The sequence below is a fragment of the Chenopodium album genome, chromosome 19 (genome assembly GCF_948465745.1).
Source record: "Chenopodium album chromosome 19, dcCheAlbu1.1, whole genome shotgun sequence".
Classification (NCBI taxonomy): domain Eukaryota; kingdom Viridiplantae; phylum Streptophyta; class Magnoliopsida; order Caryophyllales; family Amaranthaceae; genus Chenopodium; species Chenopodium album.
The window spans coordinates 41,613,902-41,633,311 of NC_137852.1; the positions used below are offsets into that span (position 1 = coordinate 41,613,902).

Consider the following 19,410-nt stretch of genomic DNA (forward strand, 5'->3'; position numbering starts at 1 on the left):
ATCGCCTTCAAAGCACAATCAACCAATTACAAAACACTACCCAGGATTATTATTGTCACAAGCCCTAATTTTTTTCGAGTAATTTGTGAGGATGAAGAATTTCGAAGGTGAAATGAATGAAAAAATTCAGAACCCTCCCCTCCAAAATTAATCTGATTAGACATATGTGGTTGGGCAAAATTAAATGAGGGGGAGGGTATTTTAGGCAGCACATTCATTTTTAAATTAAAACAGTTAACCATGGTTAAATAATCCCTAATTACAATCATTAATCTTACCAACGAATTAATGTTTTAAAATATAGTCTACCAAAGATAATAAGTTTTTTCACAATTTACCAAAGAGAATAATAAAAAATAGAGGTTTACCAAAGAGAATTTCCCAATTAATAATAATAATAATAATAATAATAATAATAATAATAATAATAATAATAATAATAATAACAATACTAATAATAATAATAAAATTAATAATAATAGTTGTATTAATATTAATAAAAATAATGCTAAATTCTGCTCTGCTCTGCTGAAATCTGCTCTGCTCTGCTCTGCTCTACTCTGCTCTGCTCTGCTGAAATCTGCTCTGCTCTGCTTGCCCCTGCTCTGCCCTGCTCTGCTCTGCTCTGCTCTGCCCAGAAGCTCAAAAGAACAGGGCCTAAGTATTGCAATGATACTTTCTATTTTTTTTTTCATTAAGATTTTAATAACTTTCTTGTTACGCTAACTCTTAATGGAAATGATAAGTACATTATACATACCATGACCATCCACCCAGACAGATACAGGAGAAGATAAGGGATCACTCGACGATGAGAAATTTTCGATTCTCCACGTATAGCTCTTGACAAACTCTGCTTCCACAATCGACATAGTAGATATCTTGACCTGGCTGTTTATGACAAGAACCTCAGCACCAAATACACAGCAATCATCAACTAAAAATCCATAATCCGCGTCATTGAATGTGGAAATCGGAAGAAATTTAGGGACTCCCCATGTATTTTTCAAAGCATGGTATCGCTTCTCTCTTACATCTACATCAATATCAGCAGACATTGCAACTTACATATATTAAGCACCAAAATACAGACAAGTACTTAATTATTTTATAAGAGTGATGATTTAATAAGATTTTTTCCACAAAAACTAGCTCATTTTAGTAAGAAATGTGATAGACGAGTTAGAACATCCAAACCTAAGACAGAGAGATAGGCATTCCTTAGGTGATCATAAACGAAAAGGCGAAGCACCACATCGACAAAGCTACTAGAGGCGAGTTTATCAACCAATGTCACATAAAGCGAGATGTGTTCGTCTCCTTGTTCTAGCTTTTTCCCTTTGGGGTGTACAGACAGAATCCTAAGGCAAATCGACACACCATAAAATAAAAACAAAAATAAGGGAAATTCCCTGTTTTCTCATGGGGCATTCATTTGAATAAATCAACAACTTTTTTATTATTGTAGGCTCCACAGTTGAACAAAGTTGTTGATTTATTTACGAAAATGTCATATGAGAAACAAATATGTTTCTCACCATAAGAAACTGGGACATCCTAAAAAAAACCATATACGGAGTACTATTAATTCTTAACATGCTATATAAGTCTTTACTGAGTATTACTCACCATTTATAGCCTCCGGCGCTAAATTCTAATGATTTGAAATGATCTTCGTTCAATAAATAAATAGATGCATCTTGAATCACTGAAAATGAATCAATTTTGAGAATGCAATGTGCTGGTGGTTTTTCTGTCATTAGTCTTACAACTTCTGCAAAATAAAAAATGCACGGAATATTACTCGTATTATCAATGAACAAACAAGTATACATACAACTTTCAGCATAAATACCTCCATCTTCGTCCATAAGTGGTTCATTGCGTTTAAAAGGAAGGAATTTCTCTTCCATTTTGATTAAAATACACGACGAATTCGAAAGTATGGATTTATAATTGTACGTAGCACAGCTTCAAGCTAAAAATAATTTAGGTGTGATATAATGTACATGTTGAAATATGCACTAGGTATATATTAAATTATTAATATATGGTAGTGCTATGAGTTGGAATGTGCCCTTTATTTTTACTTTGTTGTTTGAAATGAAGAGATAATTAACAAGGGATCATTTTCCAAGTTTCTCTTAAACATCTTTAGTTACCTGACTATTCTTCTCCTTATATTTGAACACTACTCCCAGTAAAAATTATTTATTTTTTTCAAATTAAACCTATGGAGTAGCTATATAATTCCTTAAAAATTGAGCTTTTAGAGTTGAAATGAAGTTGGACTTGTATCCATTTATTTTTTTCCCTTTTTTTTTTTGAGAAAAACATTAGGTAGGCTATTTGTTTCAAATAAAACTCTGCTAAAAAAATAATTATATCCTTACCAGAAAAGAGTTTATACATATTAGTTCTGAACTACCCCGAGTGTCCTACCTCACCACAAGATGGGCAATCGTAGTGCTGCCTACAAATTTTACGTGAGAAATACTGTACTAAACATGTCAAGAGACTTTGGAAACTCATAAAATGTAAAAATGTCATCACAAATTAAAGAGAGAGTAGAAAGATCCTTAAGCTTCTTGTTTATCCCCTTGGTCACAGTATATAATTTTAACTTTGTTTTTTGAAATTAAGAAATACTTCGTATAATATTAATGAGAGGATCATTTTCCAACTAAAACTTTCTAGTTTCTCTTCAAGCATGTTACCTGTAAACTGATCATTTGATTTATGACTCTTCATCTCCTAACACTTCTATAATTAGTTCCTTTAAACCTACAGAGTAATTCTTTGAAATTACTTAGGAAACGACTCATGTATATATTATACTCTGTATGACTGTATATAGTGGATACCACGGCGATTATGCTTGACTACATACAACTAATACTGATTGAAACGAACCTGAGTTTGTCTCTTCATAGAATTATAGGAAATTACGAAATGTTGCATGTTTAATGTCGTCTATAGTTAACCTTAGCTTTTGGACCTTCTCAATTGTGCTGCACGGATATCTATATTCTGTTTTTACTGCAATTTCTTGTTCAATGCACTTAGTGATCAGTCTCACAACATAAATTTTAAAAATCACATACCAATTAACATTGTAGTTTAACTGTCGAAAAGACGAAAAGTGTAAAGAGTAGACTACTTAGAATTTGAAACAGCAATTTAAAGTCATACATCAAGTTCCCTTGAATGTATATGATATGCTTAATTGGAACATTCCAAATGTTCTACCATAACCAGAAACATCACCAGATCAGTTGCTTTACACATAATTACGGAGTAACTAGTAAGCCCTTTTTCTCATAGTATCTAAGAACTTGGAAACCACAGAATTTGATAGAGTATAAAACATATTCCTGAGTCTCAACCATAAGCTTAAGCTTTTGGTTGAGTTGGTCCTCTAACATGGTATCAAGAGCCAGCGTGACACAAAGGTCACAGGTTCGAATCTCATCCGCCCCTCCTTCGAAGTGGAATTAATTCGCACCAGGTATAGGTGGGCGGCCTGTGTTGCATCCACATTTCAAGCCCAAAGGGCCTTTTATGTGAGGGGGAGTGATAGAGTATAAAACATATTCCTGGGCCTCAACCATAAGCTTAAGCTTTTGGTTGAGTTGGTCCTTTAACGATTATAGTGTCACCTAATAACCATAACCATGTCTTTCAGCATAAACATCTTCTTAATACAAACTTCAACGATTATAGTGTCACCTAATAAGTAGCCAGCATTTGAAGAATCACGTAGATTTTTGAGAGAAGTAAAGGCTGGGTAGCCCCAAGTTTCTTCACTTGCAGTGAACCATTTATAAGCTGTAATAATTAAGGAAACTAAATTATGTATTTTAAAGGAGTAAAGGACAATAACTATAAGTTTACCAGAAAACTCTGTAAATTGATCTTACCAATACCAAACATATAATGGTCTTTTCCTTGGCGTTGATTCTTCAAGTAAAGAATAAACTCAACATACAGTTTGTTACCATCAGTTAGCTTAGTGTCTAGCTTCAGAAATAATGAGAGGCTTTTCCCCTTCTCCTTTTTGCAACCGACCCGACCCGCCCAATAACCAGGTCTATTTGGGACTGACAAACATCAAGTTAAGTTTGTTGATACTTCTTCACTTTGGAACTGCCCTTAAATATCCCTGGCACCAAGAATATCGCGGGCCTATGCACAACACGATTGGTGCGTATTTAACGTCATCTAATATTCAGGCATGCACCAAAGAAAGTTTAGGTTGCTAATCACATACCAGGCCAACATAGTAATCTAGCAGTCATTCATCAAACAAATAAAAAAGTAAGGAAAAATGTTGAAACTGCTTGATATTAAGAGTAATGAAGAATTCAAAAATACAAACTACATGCGCTAAGTAGGGGAAAATACTAGTTGATCTTTATGATTAACATAATTTGTCAATCATAGAGGTGATAGTATCTTTTCATTCATTAAGTTAAGGATAATAATGTCATTGCACATGTAATGACATGTTCATATTGCCAGCTATGCAATATACAGAGTAATGGCGTTAGTAACTAAGTTTAAAGCCCCAAATCCCCACCCTCCTTAGCTTCTCTCTCCTCTCTCTCAAAGTTCCAACAATGGTGGGTGTGTAGTAGCTCCGGTGATGAAGGGTGGAGCGGTGACAATGAAACTGAAATTAGTTGGGCTACAACTAGCTATGACTCCGGCAACGGGTGGTGGTGGTGTTCGTACTTAAATCGATCTCTCATCCGCCAATGTCGGCAAAAATTATTCCCAAGAGCTTCTTGAAAAAGCTCCCTAGGTTAGTCATTTCAAGGAGAAATGGTCACCTTTAACCTTTGGGGTTAACCAAGCCCTTAATTTCATCTTTTCTTCTTAGGGTTTTCGTTTAATTCGGCGGCGAAGCCGACGGAAATGGTGGTATTGATGGTGTCGGTGGTCGGTTATTGGTTGAAGCTTGGAGATGATGAAGATTGTGGTATGGTAGCTTCATCAATGGAGGAAGCAGCTTGAACACTACTATTGTTACCGTTAGTAAACGGAGTTAGGACATAGGCTTGCGTACTTGGTGATTAAGCGGCTGACAAAGCACAAGTATGAGCTGGCTAGTATGAGTAAGCACTAGATTAACAAAATATGTTAATCATGAAGATCAACTGGGCAAGCCCCGCTAAGTAGAATGGAATGCAGTACATGATATTCTATGCTTGGAAAATACTAAAATGCTAGTACTACAACGACATGTCAAGTTCCATGAATACATGTTTGGAACATACTAAGCTAAAAACATAACAAGACACATCAGTTTCTTAAATCACAAAATTGCACTATTAAATCTTCTACCATACATAGTAGAATAATTAAGAGCTAGCTAGGAAATTGCAAAATTGTTTCTTATTGGACATCCAAAATGCTTCTTATTACTCCTGCTTCACTGACTCCACATCTTTCAGCAAAATCATCTTCTGAATACGATGTTCAATGATTATAGTATTGTCTACTAAGTATCCTTTCGAAGAATCATGTATATCATTGAGAGAAATAATGTCGTCAAAACCCCAATTGACAGCACCTGCAGTGAACCAGGAGTTGCCTGAAATGTATATATCAGTAAACTAAATTACTACTATGTATCTAGAACATGCATAGGAAAGCCATAATGTAAGTTGGTGAACATGCATTAACCGACATACATGCAACTATAAATATGCTATGATGTGTAGTTGTATGTAAGAAACTAAGCAATATAATTACCATTTGTCATTGATAAAGTCAACCTTTGTGTTCTCCCATTCCCACACCATTTAGCTTAAATACTTTTACAAATACAAATTACTCACTACAAACACTAGCTATAATTTTAACATTAAATTTATTTGTAAGTTAATCTTACCAGATTCTTTGTGGTCTTTTCCTTGGCGTTGATTCTTCAAGCAAAAAAAATCTGCAACATACAGTTTGTTACCTTGGGTTAGCCTAGAGGTATCGTCTAGTTGCAGATACAATGAGAGTCTTTTCCCCTTCTCCTTGTTGCTTCCTCTTGCATACAAAACCAATTTCCTAAAAGCAATACAAAAATGATGCATAAGAGAAAATACAAAGTTAAAGACTCATAATAGTATGGCTGGATGATCAGATGTTCACTTTTAAAGTAATAAAAAATATTAACCCAGTACTCTTAATTAGGATGATATAGTATACTCCAACACATTAGGATTTACCAAATCACTCCAATCGCAATATGGTCTAAATTGAGTAGGGGGGAAACAATAAATCAATGATGCAGAACAAAAGCATTGTATAAGTTTATGAAACATACCATGACCATCCATCAAAGCAATATACAGGAGAACACACTACACCATTCAAAGTCGAGAAATTCTCAATTCTCCAGGTATAGCTTCTGTCACAATTTTCTTGCACAATGGACATAGTAGATATCTTGAAATGGCTGTTTATGACAAGAACCTCAGCACCAAATACACAGCAATCATCCACCAAAAATCCATAGTCCGCATCATTGAATGTGGAAACCGAAAGGAATTTAGGGACTCCCCATGAATCTTTCAATACATGGAATCGCCTCTCCCTTACATCTACACCAAAATTAACATCAACAAATTAATTAAAGATCATGATCAATGTGATAAATGTATTAGAAATTTAGAATACATAATATGACTCTTTCAGTTAAAAGAAACAAGAGTACAAACCTAAGACAGAGAGATAGGCATCCCTTAAGTGATCATAAAGGAAAAACCGAAGCACAACATCAACAAAGCTACCAGGAGTGAGTTTATCAATCAATGTCACATAAACGGAGAGGTGATCGTCTACTTGTTCTTGCTTGTTCCCTTTGGGATATACTGAGAGAACCCTGAGGCAAACATCGACACGTACAACCATAATCAATAGCCACATATAACTTGAACCCCTAACAAGCTCGGAGATTGTTCTAGAGGTCTAGAAGCATTCAATTTCTACTTATAGCCATTACAAAGTACAGTACAATAATAAACGGTTAAAATTGAGGTATACTACTCACCATGTATAACCCCCCGCGCTAAATTCTGTTGATTTAAGATGATCTTTGCTAGACGCACATAATGCATCTTGAACTTCGGAGAATGAATCAACTTTGAGAATGCAATGTGCTGGCGGTTTTTCTGTCCTTAGTCTCACTACTTCTGCATAAGAATGTATTTAGCAGCACTAATATCAGTACTGTAATATGCATCATTAAACAGTCACTAGTGCACACAACAAGTACTTATATGACTATATACGGAAAGTCGAAATAAAATTAAGGTGAATGTTATAATTAAATACAAACATTAGAAAGTGTACGAGCAGTATGATGCATACCCCCATCTTCGTCCATAAGAAGTCTGCTGCGTTTCAGAGGGAGGAATTTATCCTCCATTATCGACACTATGAAGTTGGAAGTATGATGATATTATAATAACGGTTCAGCTTCAAGCTAAGAATGTATGCAATGTATTATAATGTACATTAATTAAAGGTACTATATATATATAGTAATGCTATGAGTTGAATTGCGTCTTTTAATCTTGTTTTGTTATTTGAAATGAAGGGATATTAATCTGATGGATCATTTCCCAACTTAAAACTTTCTAGTTTCTCTCAAGCTTGTTTACTCTACCCGACTTTTTATCTCCCAAGTCCTTGAACATTTCTTCTCCCGAGTAAAATTATCTTAAATTTAACCGGAATAATATTCTTTAAAAGTACTTTTACTTACCACATACTCTCTCCGTCCCCTTATTGATAGTCCTTTAACGGCCAACTTTTTGTCCCAATTGATGATAGTCTCATTTGCTTTTTTCAAGTACCATTAATATCCCTCAATTATTTACCAAAATTCTACTCCCTCCGTCCCCTTTTGATAGTCCATTATAAGCAAATTTTAGTCCCAAAATGTTCACCCCATTTGCTTTTTTCAACAACCATTAATATTAATTTCTTACTAAAATTTCCTCTAATTTACAACAATACTTGTGCAAAGTTATATTTCCCATGTAAATTTTGTTTTCCTATGTACTTTTATTACTTTCTCTCTCTACTTTTTTGCATATCCAATGTCAATTTATTTTTTTAATGTACGTACTTTTACTATTCTTATTTGTGTTTATTAATTCCCGTGAAAAATTCTCATAGGGGACTATCAAAAGAGGACGGGGGGATAACTACATAACATTATACAAAGTACTTTTCATACAGAGCACTTCATAACGTTATAGGAAATGATTGATAAACATATTTTTGTGTCGTCTTGCCCTTTGTCCCTTGGTGTTAGAGGATGCTAGAGTATCCTCGCCACCCAGAGCATCCCAGGCCTAGGCCTATGTACAACGAACACGATTGGTGTTAATATGTACTCCGTATTAACTTGCATCTAAAATTCAATTCAAGGCACTGTTTGACATACACCAAAGAAATTAGTTTTATAAATCAGAGTTTTTTCAGTGCGGCAGGGGTTACTTGTATTCTGGGTTACTTGTTTCTTAAGTTACTTGTTGCTTTGTAGGTGTTACTTATAGGATGTTATTTGTATTCTGGAGTTATTACTTGTATTATGGGTTACTTGTATGGATTACTTGTAGGAGTTGAGTACGTAACACCTACAAGTAACCCCAGACCAAAACCTCGTACCAAACCAGTAACACCCTACAAGTAATAACCCCTGACCAAAACCAGTAACACCCATACAAGTAATCCCATAATACAAGTAACACTTACAAATAACCCCTGACCAAAACCAATAATACTCATACAAGTAACCCCAGGTAACTCCTGACAAAACCAGTAACACCCATACAAGTAACCCCGAAATACAAGTAACACAATACAAGTAACACCTACAAGTAACCCCTGACAAAACCTGTAACACCATACAACTATACAAGTAACCCCTGCCGCACCACATACAAAAATTTATGTTTATAAATTACACATATGACTAATTGATAGATTCTTTCCAATGCATAACTTTTTAATTTCATACGGAACTATAAATGATATGCTAATTTAATATACGTCTTGATTGAACATCATCATGAAAAATAATGGAATGGATGGAGAGTTGTAGATTAATGGTCTAATGGAGTGTTGCTTTGGTATCCCTTCTCAATTGAGCTGATATATCTATATGACCCAAAATTGAGTATACTACTAGGAATTCGAAACAATTTAACCTTTTAAAGACATACACTAAATTCCATGAATGTAGTACATGATATGCTGGAACATTCAAATGCCAAAGCTAGAGAAGCATAATCAGTTGCTCTGCATAGTAACCTTTTTAACATCTAAACCTATTAAGCTAGAAAAGTTAAATTTCCACCTTATGATTTCATAACCATAGTTTGAATGACTGCCCAAATCTCTTTGCCAATCTATGCATGCTATGGCCTTGTTTGAAAAGACATACACATGGCACAATAAGGCGATTGGGGTGCTCGAGTTTAGATGCAAATTAAAGAGTGGACATAAGGCACACTGTTTAAAATTAAAACAGGTTGCTTTGGTTAAAGAAAGCAACCACTCAATTCTAGAAATTTCTAGTATTAACAAGGAAGTATAAGGTATATTAGCTTGAAATAAATGAAGTGATCATAGGTCATCAAGTTCACGCCTTGATGCATCTCATCAACAAACACATTGCCCAATTCAAGCCATTCTCAGTCCTTGGATAGCTACAACTTGGGCTTAAACGTGGAATCGAGCACTTTTTCAATGGTAGAACGAAACACTGGTGTGGCATGACAAATGATTAAAGATTATATAGGTAACAGCGCACCACACACGCTTGAGAAAAATCCAACCACAAAAGGCAGGCAAGGAAACAATAATAAAATTCTATTACATATGACCATGAGTGAATTTATATCAGTCCATACTCAATATTATACTAATACCTCATTAATCTCCATTTACAGCTTTACAAGATAAATTAACGCGAAAAGCTTAGGTTATTTAATTTGAGACTGAGACTTACAATAACATACATCAAGGTTTGTTGATACTTGACATAGTTGCAAACTACTGATGATCTCATAAGAGACTCTACATGACATGATTAATTTGAGTACAACACATGCCTTCAAAACAATGGAACAACCCTTATCATGTACTCGTAGTATTTGAATTGAGCATCTCACACTCACAATATCAATTTCAACAATCACACACCAACATATATATAGTATTTGAACTAAAATAGACCCGAAAATGTTAAAACTACTTGGCTAGTACGCGAAGACTAACTTGCTAAAAAGGAATGTTGTACATGTGATATGCTTTCATCAGTTGCTTTGCACATTTAAATCACAGAATTGCTTTTTTATGGACATCAATTCTGCTAGACAGAAGCCATATTATTATCTTTCAGCAAAATCATCTTCTGAATACGAACTTCAATAACTATAGTATCGTCCACTAGGTAGCCTTTTGAAGTATCATGTACGTCCCTGAGAGAATGAAAGTATGGGAAGCCCCAATTGTCTGAGCTTGCATAAAACCAGGTACGCGCTGCAAAAAAAAAAAAAAAAATAAAATAAATTCCAGAGGACACTAGCTAATTTTTTAAAACAAGAAATAAAATGTCACGCGTGTTAAAACTTACAAGTTATCTCACTGTGATAGTCGTCTTTTCCATGGCGTTGATTCTTCAAGTAAAGAATAAATTCAATATACAGTTTGTTACCATGAGTTAGCCCAGAACTATTGTCTAGGACCAGAAATAATGAGAGGCATTTACCATCATCAGCCTCTCCTCTAGGAAATAAGTTCAATTTCCTGAAATATTACAAATCAGAGTTAGTCACAATTGAGTGAATTTTTCCACTTCCTATTTAAAGTATCACTTAAATACATACCATGACCATCCATCAAAGCGAAATACAGGAGATAACAAGTCATCATTCAAAGTCGAGAATTTCTCAATACTCCAGGTATATCTTCTGTCATCATTTTCTTCAACAATCGACATAGTAGATATCTTGAGTTGGTTGTTTATGACAAGAACTTCGGCACCAAATACACATACATCATCAACCAAATATCCATTTTCCGCATCATTGAATGTGGAAATTGGAATAAATTTATGGACTCCCCATGTATCTTTCAAAGCATGGAATCGCCTCTCTCTTACATCTACATCAATATTAACATTGCAACTTATCAAGCACTCAAATATAATACTCAATTTAACAATAGTGTGATGATAATAAAGAGTACCTAGACACCTTGCTTTCAAAGATTTAATAATTGTGATTAATGTTGTACAGGAATTACTATCTTCGTTTCACATTATTTGCAACAATTTGACATAAAGAAAAAGAGTCCGAACCTAAGACAGATAGATAGGTATCCCTTAGCTGATCATAAAGGTAAAAACGAAGCACTGCATCAACAAAGCTATCACACCCTGTAGTCTTATCGGAAAAAGGTTATACAGTATCTAATAAGAACACGTAGAACCCTAATGTGACCCAATCAAACAACCTTTTCTCCAACGAAGTATACTTGTGTGTGGTGTGTCCTTCAATTAAATAGTTTTTCACAATGCTCGCTTCATATGACCATGCATGTATTATCAAGTCTAATATCCTAAATTCTTCATCCTTCTCCATTACAGCTTTATAAGATACATTAACAAGGACAAATCTTTGGTTGTTTAGCATTGACATTTACACTAACAAATACATGTATCAAAGTTTGTTGATACTTAGTTCTTCACAAGTTCACATTGTTACAAACTACTAATGTCACGTAGTATTCGTGATCTCAAAGGAGAATCTCCAATTCCATACCAGGCAGCTATGATAAATTAGTACAACACATGCCTTTATCATATCACTTAGATAATGAGCTTCAATATGAATTCCGAAAATCATATACCAAATTTGCAATTTAACTGTACTTGACTAAAATTATACATAAAAAAAGAAAACTGTTGAAAGGCATACAAATAATAGTATAAATTGGAAATGCTACCACAACATCAAGGCGCATCAGTAGCCAAATTGCACTAATGAACCATTTCACATGGTATGAAGAACAAGGAAAATCGCGGAATTGTTTCTTGTTAGACATCCTTAACGCTCTCCTTACTCCTATCTAGTTGACATCAGACTCGACATCTCTCAGCAAAATCATCTTCTGAATATGAAGTTGAATAACTATAGTATTGTTTACTAAGTAGCCCTTCCAAGGATCACTTAGAACTTTGAGAGAAATAAAGCTTTTGAACCCCCAGCTTTTCGCACTTGCAGAAAACCAATGATGAACTGCAATACAAAGAAACTAATAAATTATATATGTATGAATTAGATATTATGCCCTAAGGTAAAGCAGCAGTTAAAAATTATCATACCGAGTTCTTGGCAGTCTTGTCCTTGGCGTTGATTTTTTACGCGAAGAATATATTTAACATACAGTTTGTTACCATGAGTTAGTTTAGAGCTATTTTCTAGATGCAGAAACAATGAGACGTATTCTCCCTTCACAGACGAGTCCCCTTTAGGACGTAAATCCAATTTCCTGGAAATATACAGTACAACGATGGCAAATCAAAGAGTACGCTTGTGAAAATTTCTACGTTTGAAATTTGTTAGAAAGGTACTTATGTGTTTTTTTGCAAATAAGGACCTTTTATGTTCAAAGATGTGAAAAATGTCCTTATAAGTCAATATTGTTGTAAGGAGGGACTTTGACGTCGAAATATGGTCGTTGATTTTACTTTTTCGGTGTTGACAATTACGCACGTGGCACGTTATATTTTAAAAAGGCCCATTCCTTCTTTTTTTCCACCTTTTCACTTTTTCCCTCTTTTTATCCCCATTTTTCTCGTTCTTTAAAATCTTTAAAATCTTTGAATGAAAATTAAAAAAAACACTTTATAAACATCACGTGCATTTCACATAATGGTCAACGTCGAAAAAGTGAAGTCAGCGACCATTTTCCGATATCAAAGTCTTTTCTCACAATTAGTGAACAATATAACGACAAAATTAACAATGAATACATACCATGACCAGCCATTAAAACAAATTTCTGGAGAACATAACCGATCACTCAGTGATTGGAAGCTCTCAATTCTCCAGGTATATTTGTCACAATTTTCTCCCACAATCGACATAGTAGATATCTTAACCTGCTGGTTGTTTATGACAAGAACCTCGGCACCAAATACACAACTATCATCAACCAAAAACCCATAATCCTTTTTTTTGAATGTGGAAATCGGGAGAAATTTAGGAACTCCCCATTTATCTCTCAAAGCATGGTATCGCTTCTCTCTTACATCTACATCAAAATTAACATCACAGCTTATTAAGCTCCGTAAACAAGTACTTGGACGGAATTAATGATCAACTAGCTTAGTTAGTTAAATTATCGAGGGTTGGTTGAAACTAAAGGTAGACCCAACACATAATACCAGAAGAAACAGAACACATAGTATTAGTTTAGAAGAAAAAGAGGCCAAACCTAAGACTGAGAGATAGGCATCCCTTAGATGATCATAAACGAAAAGTCGAAGCACCACATCGACAAAGCTACCAGGTGCAAGTTTATCAACCAATGTCACATAAACTGAGAGGTGATCTCCTTTTTCTTTCTTGTTCCCTTTAGAAAGACTAACAGACAGCACCCTGAGGCAAATATCGACAGTCGACACCACCACAATCAGGCCTAGACGTATTCAGTTGATGATAAAATCATACATGTACAACGATTGCATTCAAATTTGAGATTTACATACCATGTATAGCCCCCAACGCTAAATTCTGTTCCATTCACAGCTTGAAACATAGAGAATGAATTTATTTTCAGAATGCAGTGTGCTGGCGATTTTTCTGTCATTACTCTCACAATTTCTGAAAAAGAATTTACAGTACAAGTATCTATATGATTGTTTAAATACATACCAAGAAATTACAGGTAAAAACAAAAATAGATGAGCAGTTTCATACATACCCCCATTTTCGTCTGTAAAAAGTCTGCTTCGTTTCAATGGGAGTAGATTCTCTAAGCAGCACAACTTCATCGTGATAAGAATTTATGTATGGAGGTATATGTTAAATTTCGTGAAAACTCTTGTTTTGAAGCATGCTAAAGTACATGTAGATTTCGGAAAAACTCTTCAAATTAAAGTGAATAATGTTAATCATAAAATATAGGGTTATAAGACTTGTGTTTTATAACCTGATAAGTATACAAAATATATGAAAATATATCATAAATCTACAACAAATATTATCTTATGTTTTAATAAAATCCATCACACCCTCGCAACGTTTTGTGAAAATGTCAGCAAATGAATATTTATATCTACTTTTATTTGGAAAACTATAATATAAAATAAAAATAAAGATAAAAAAAAAACGACCAACCACATATGAGTATATGACCATGCATGTATTATTATCCTAAATGCTTCATTCATCACCATTACAGCTTTATAAAATACATTAACAAGGGCAAACCTTTGGTTTACACTAACAAATTTCAAGGCTTCTTGTTGATACTTCTTCACAATATTACAAACTACTGATGTCACATAATATTTATATCTCAAAGGAGAATCTCCATACCATGATTAATCTCCAGTAAAAGACATGCCTTTAGACAATGGAATTGCCCTTATCACATCGGGTTAGAAATAGAGCATCTTTTCGGATCCTGCCCTTTAAGCCTTCATGTTTCTGGATGCTACCCACCGAGAGCATCCCAGGCCTATGTACAAAGCGGTTGGTGTTTATATTTTAACTCATATCTAATATTCAAGGCACTGTTTGGCATACACCAAAGAAAGTTAATAAGCCTCTTAATTCCAAAAGCGGTCATTCACATGATCTTCCAAGTAGCCCCAAGCTTTGCAAAAGCTACTCATGACCGATGTCCATAAACAGCTGCTCCAAAAAGCTAGCTTCAGTGTGCCAAACATAGCCTAATTCAGTATCTTCATTTGTTGTATGTGCTAAACGCTATCCGAAATCTGAATCCCTGCGTAAGGGTAGCTTTCATGAAAAGGGTGTATTGTTTCGTAATGTCACAGGGATGCATCACCGTTAGAACCACCTCCTCTACGGCCTGCTGTTGTGTTCTTCAGTATCTGCATTTCACAATCACAAAAGTATAAGAAATCTCCATGTGAAAGAAGTTTGATCCATCTTATACTGATAAGAAAAACATAGACAGTCATTTACTGGGTTTACATCCAAAAAACAGCATAAAGATAATCTGATTGTTCTCATTTGTCTATACCCCATAAAACACTGGGTAGCATGTCTTTACCCCAAAAAGCGAGAAATTTTATCACAGTTTGCTCTTTATATCTATATAAATGTGCGTACTAATGACCAGCAAGTTCCGATAACATAAACTTAATCACGAGGAATTGTAGGAAGAGCTCAAGTGCTACTAAGGAGAAATTACAAGTCTATCAGTTATCAAATGGAAAAAGTGTAAATAAATCTACTTTTTATTAAAAACAGGCCCCCATGAGTTAATAATATTACAATTTTGCCACTTAACTGGAGCTTCCTCGCTGCTAAGTTCAAATAATGGTTTTAAGATGACAAAAGAACGGTTAAATGGCTCATATTCTCAATATTCATAATCTTCATCAGTGATAAACTATATACAGTTATATCAAGGCCATATAAATCTCATATATTCAATGTATCCTTGCAAATGAGTGAAAAAATGACATTAATCTCTTACACAGTCCTCAATAAAAACAGTTAACCGCATCAGTGTTTGGGTGATTTACAAATATAGTTTACACATGAAAAGCTTTACTATTGAGGTGAGAATAACTGAAATCACAGTAGTTTAAAATTTGGGAAGAATTGTATCAAATGCCACATGTGCACACAGCTAAGGCCTTGCTCTCTTTAAATTATTTTGACTTACTTCAGGCAAATTGTATACAGATAAGCTCAAAAGTATAAGTTTAAATAAGTTATCTAACACAATCACATGTTTAGCTAGTTACAGATTAATCAGATCAATAAGTTAATTTTAGACAGAACAAGTCAGATATAATAGTCCCTAATGGGCACAAACCTTCCATTATAGCTCATACTTGCCTTTGAATGTCACTAACTTACATTAGTTGCTAAATTGTACAAGTTAAAATGGGTATATTAGCATATAGACGTGGACAGCTACAAAGTAAATCTTCATAATCATTTACATTATCCTGGTTCATGATCATTTACATAAGCATATAGACGTGGAAAGCTACTAAGTAAATCCTGGTTCATGATCATTACATTATCCTGGTTGATGATCATACACTGCCAAAGTGCAAAGGATAGCCAAAGACCATCCCTCCACCCCCACGGTCCCACCACAAGCAGAACAAAGAAAGCAATTTGCACAAGCCAACCCAACATGTTATTTCAGTGAATCCATGTGATGTATCTATACAATAATGGCAGCATATGTTTATACAATAATAGCAGCCAAAGCTAAGTTAGATGATAATGGAGATAGTGGCAGTGGGCCCCGTAAAACAAAGATCACATATCAGGAATGACATCCCTAAATGTTAAAAATGGGCCTCTTGTCTTAATTTATCATCCCTACAGGAGTATTCAGCTCAATGGACCATTTCATATATCCTCGACATATGTAACTATGCAAGGGTGTTTTGAGATTATCCCGATTTGTTTGACTCTATTAGGAGTTAATGAGTATTATCTAGTCTCCGAGACAGGTTAGGTTCCACTCCATGGCCCAATGCAAGTTACCGGTCCTTACCATTCTCAACCTGACGCTAAATGCCAAAACTATCCCTAGTAATAAAGATATGTGGCGTAGGTGTGTAACCATATAACATCAATATCACATATATTCTTTGAGGGGGGGTAATGAGATGATGCAGACATATTCTGTTAGATGACAATAACTGCAAATATGCAACTTACAGATTGTGATAGCGACTCACCCTATTTCGAAACACAAGTTCAAAAGCTATCATTTACACACATTACGTAAGTGACCGATAAAGGCAATAATTTTGCATCATAATTTAGCCCTAGCAATTAATACTACATTGATATTAAACACGACAAGTCTTATGACAGCAAAAGGCGATTTAAAAGTAATACGGTGTAACAATAAGTTTAAACACGATATTAGCCAAAAAAAAAAAGAAAAAAATGTATTGCAAGTAATCAAACTTACATGTCTAAGCATCTGATTCTCATTTTGCAAAGTAGATAATCTCTCTTCCAACTCAGAGTTTTTGTTCTCCAAATCTTTAACCCTTGTTTCTAAATCACTCAAATATGCCTTCTTTCTTTCTCTTGCTTGCTGAGCTGAAACTCTATTCCTCAACAACCTGCCCATATCAAATAAATCACCACTTTTAACCCCCTAATCCTAAACAGTAAAAATATCAATCAACCTCATATTTTTTACCACTGAAATTTCCAAAATGCCATACTTTTACCAAATTGGTTAACAATTTAAGTATGTAAAAAAACTAAAAATTGCAACTTTAGTTTCACCTCTTCAAACGTTTGCTTTCTTTGTCAGCAGGGCTTCTACCCCTCTTCCTTTGGCTCTGTCCTGATGCTTGAACCCGGTCTGGACCGGCCGCAGAACTGGTGTCGCGGCCGGAAGCCGAATTTACTCCTGGTTCACCTCCCATCTCTGGTACTCTCCGGATTTCATCATCACTCTCCATACCTTACATCAAAACAAACACCAGAACAGTGAAAATTTAGAACTCCTAAATTTTTTATTTTTTTTTACAAAAAAAACTCCAATCCCAATATATTATAGCCTTTGCCCTGGAAATTCTAATCACTCCAATTGAGAAGTTCCCAAAACTTCTTCAATTTTCTACTTAATAAACTACAAAATTCTTAATACTCACTCATTTTATATATTATTTGATTATGTTCCATTTTAAAATGTCAATTAAAATCAACGAAATCACATGTGTTTAAACCATAAATTTCTTTAATTCTACACTAAATTAATAAGAAAATTCACAACTTTATCTAAAAATTTTCCACCTTGGACCATTTAAACAAAGAATTCAATCAAACATGTAGCAATAAACTAACAAGACATGTGATCGAATACCGTCTACACCATTACCCTTTACTGTTCTTCCACCAAAATAAACCAAAAAAAAAAAAAACAAAAATTCACTCCTTTTTTTGAGGGGAACAAAATTCACACCTAAAACAACTGCTAAATCACATCTATTTTAAATTTCTCAATTGAATAAAATATAACTTATTCAAATTCACATCAAATTTCATTAACCAAAATCAATTGGGTAGTTAATTTTCCCCTCTACCCAAAATCTTAAATTTTTTGAAATTCCCATACAAAATAAACTTGAATTTCACCAAAAAAAATCAAATGGGCATTCAAATATATTAAAAAAAATTACATTCTAATGCAAACAAAAAATGAAAATTAAAACTTAAAATTGAAATTTAAAAAAAATTAATAAAAGTTACCTTCTTTATGATCAAGTTGAAGGGCAGAACCAGAAGATCTCTCACTACTAGAAGGCAAAGAATTAGCAGCAGCAGAAGTAGCACTTGTAGTAGCCTGTTCTTGCATATTTTCCAACCTTTTTAATAACACAAATTTATTAATAATTCTAATTTTAATTATAATAAAATGATGTAATTAAATTAAATTAATAATATAATAAAAAGTGTTTTTGTTTTCCTCTGATTTTCCTTCTTCTTTCTTGACTTCTCTGTATTTTGGGAGAGAGAAAAGGCGGGATATTTCCAGAGTTTACTCAAAAGAGTAATAACATTTGGGAAGATGGAGTAGAGAGTGAATCTGAGCCGTAGGATGAGGTTGTTCTTGATCAACGGTACAAAATGAAGGAACGTGGAGGTTGAATAGCCATACACAAATTTAATAATCAAAGGTTTGAAAAAGAGGATCGTGGATGTTTTAGAACCGTTGGATTTGGAGAGAGGAGGGAGGAAATCAAGGGTTGTGATTGATTTGTGAATATTATTAATAATATGGGATGATTTTCTGACGTGGACATGTGCTGGTTGAAAAAGGGTATGGAGCCATGGAGGACAGAATACAAATTGATTTTGGGTTTTTTTGGGACATATAGTTCGAGAAATTACAAAAGTAACCTTGTTAAATTGTGATGAATTTGGTTGGTGAATGTTGAGGGACAAGGGCAATCTTATTGGAACTTTATTCTTAGATGATGACAATAACTAGACATACCATGAGTGATGAGTCCATGAGCATGAAACATGAGAATTTGGGAAAGTGGGGCATAGATGAAGGGTTCTGGACGTAAACTCCCCACGGGTCAAACCGACCCGGCTTAGCAAGCTAGATAATTCAGAAGAGTGGAGAAAGGTAAGG

At 34.4% G+C, this 19,410-nt stretch overlaps 5 protein-coding genes across 5 annotated transcripts; all 5 read right to left on the reverse strand.

Annotated features, from left to right (window-relative positions):
* Positions 1-1,153: 1,153 nt before the first annotated feature.
* On the reverse strand, positions 1,154-1,913 carry LOC145594403 (uncharacterized). The gene is made up of 3 exons (XM_081650715.1): positions 1,856-1,913; positions 1,630-1,774; positions 1,154-1,361 (listed from the first exon to the last, which is right to left on the reverse strand). Exons 1-3 carry the CDS (start codon positions 1,911-1,913, stop codon positions 1,154-1,156), a joined length of 411 nt encoding a protein of 136 aa, XP_081506841.1.
* A 3,510-nt stretch (positions 1,914-5,423) lies between these two features.
* On the reverse strand, positions 5,424-7,426 carry LOC145594404 (uncharacterized). The gene is made up of 6 exons (XM_081650717.1): positions 7,369-7,426; positions 7,049-7,190; positions 6,717-6,880; positions 6,323-6,599; positions 5,897-6,063; positions 5,424-5,596 (listed from the first exon to the last, which is right to left on the reverse strand). The coding sequence occupies exons 1-6, from the start codon at positions 7,424-7,426 to the stop codon at positions 5,424-5,426; spliced, it is 981 nt and encodes a 326-aa protein (XP_081506843.1).
* Positions 7,427-10,384: 2,958 nt separating this feature from the next.
* On the reverse strand, positions 10,385-12,120 carry LOC145594405 (ubiquitin C-terminal hydrolase 12-like). Its single transcript, XM_081650718.1, has 4 exons — positions 11,994-12,120; positions 10,902-11,178; positions 10,649-10,821; positions 10,385-10,554 (listed from the first exon to the last, which is right to left on the reverse strand). Exons 1-4 carry the CDS (start codon positions 12,118-12,120, stop codon positions 10,385-10,387), a joined length of 747 nt encoding a protein of 248 aa, XP_081506844.1.
* Positions 11,940-14,316, reverse strand: LOC145593717 (uncharacterized). The gene is made up of 6 exons (XM_081650042.1): positions 14,005-14,316; positions 13,790-13,904; positions 13,516-13,679; positions 13,056-13,332; positions 12,401-12,567; positions 11,940-12,314 (listed from the first exon to the last, which is right to left on the reverse strand). Exons 1-6 carry the CDS (start codon positions 14,072-14,074, stop codon positions 12,145-12,147), a joined length of 963 nt encoding a protein of 320 aa, XP_081506168.1. The 5' UTR covers positions 14,075-14,316; the 3' UTR covers positions 11,940-12,144.
* Positions 14,317-14,426: 110 nt separating this feature from the next.
* Positions 14,427-18,768, reverse strand: LOC145593718 (transcription factor HY5-like). Its single transcript, XM_081650043.1, has 4 exons — positions 18,519-18,768; positions 17,550-17,730; positions 17,224-17,380; positions 14,427-15,142 (listed from the first exon to the last, which is right to left on the reverse strand). The coding sequence occupies exons 1-4, from the start codon at positions 18,622-18,624 to the stop codon at positions 15,080-15,082; spliced, it is 507 nt and encodes a 168-aa protein (XP_081506169.1). The 5' UTR covers positions 18,625-18,768; the 3' UTR covers positions 14,427-15,079.
* Positions 18,769-19,410: the final 642 nt, after the last annotated feature.

Coding starts and splice junctions, on each gene's coding strand:
- LOC145594403 (XM_081650715.1), bottom strand. CDS start 1,913: ATGGAAGAGAAATTCCTTCCTTTTAAACGCAATGAACCACTTATGGAC. Junction 1,775..1,855: donor ACTTATGGACGAAGATGGAG/GTATTTATGCTG, acceptor TTTATTTTGCAG/AAGTTGTAAGACTAATGACA. Junction 1,362..1,629: donor AGCGCCGGAGGCTATAAATG/GTGAGTAATACT, acceptor GATTTGCCTTAG/GATTCTGTCTGTACACCCCA.
- LOC145594404 (XM_081650717.1), bottom strand. CDS start 7,426: ATGGAGGATAAATTCCTCCCTCTGAAACGCAGCAGACTTCTTATGGAC. Junction 6,881..7,048: donor AGCGCGGGGGGTTATACATG/GTGAGTAGTATA, acceptor TGTTTGCCTCAG/GGTTCTCTCAGTATATCCCA. Junction 6,064..6,322: donor TGCTTTGATGGATGGTCATG/GTATGTTTCATA, acceptor TATTGCTTTTAG/GAAATTGGTTTTGTATGCAA.
- LOC145594405 (XM_081650718.1), bottom strand. CDS start 12,120: ATGTCTAACAAGAAACAATTCCGCGATTTTCCTTGTTCTTCATACCAT. Junction 11,179..11,993: donor TCCAATTTATACTATTATTT/GTATGCCTTTCA, acceptor ATATTGATGTAG/ATGTAAGAGAGAGGCGATTC. Junction 10,822..10,901: donor CGCTTTGATGGATGGTCATG/GTATGTATTTAA, acceptor GTAATATTTCAG/GAAATTGAACTTATTTCCTA.
- LOC145593717 (XM_081650042.1), bottom strand. CDS start 14,074: ATGAAGTTGTGCTGCTTAGAGAATCTACTCCCATTGAAACGAAGCAGA. Junction 13,680..13,789: donor AGCGTTGGGGGCTATACATG/GTATGTAAATCT, acceptor TATTTGCCTCAG/GGTGCTGTCTGTTAGTCTTT. Junction 12,315..12,400: donor ACAAGACTGCCAAGAACTCG/GTATGATAATTT, acceptor TTTGTATTGCAG/TTCATCATTGGTTTTCTGCA.
- LOC145593718 (XM_081650043.1), bottom strand. CDS start 18,624: ATGCAAGAACAGGCTACTACAAGTGCTACTTCTGCTGCTGCTAATTCT. Junction 17,731..18,518: donor TCAACTTGATCATAAAGAAG/GTAACTTTTATT, acceptor TTTTGATGTAAG/GTATGGAGAGTGATGATGAA. Junction 17,381..17,549: donor GAAAGCAAACGTTTGAAGAG/GTGAAACTAAAG, acceptor TGATATGGGCAG/GTTGTTGAGGAATAGAGTTT.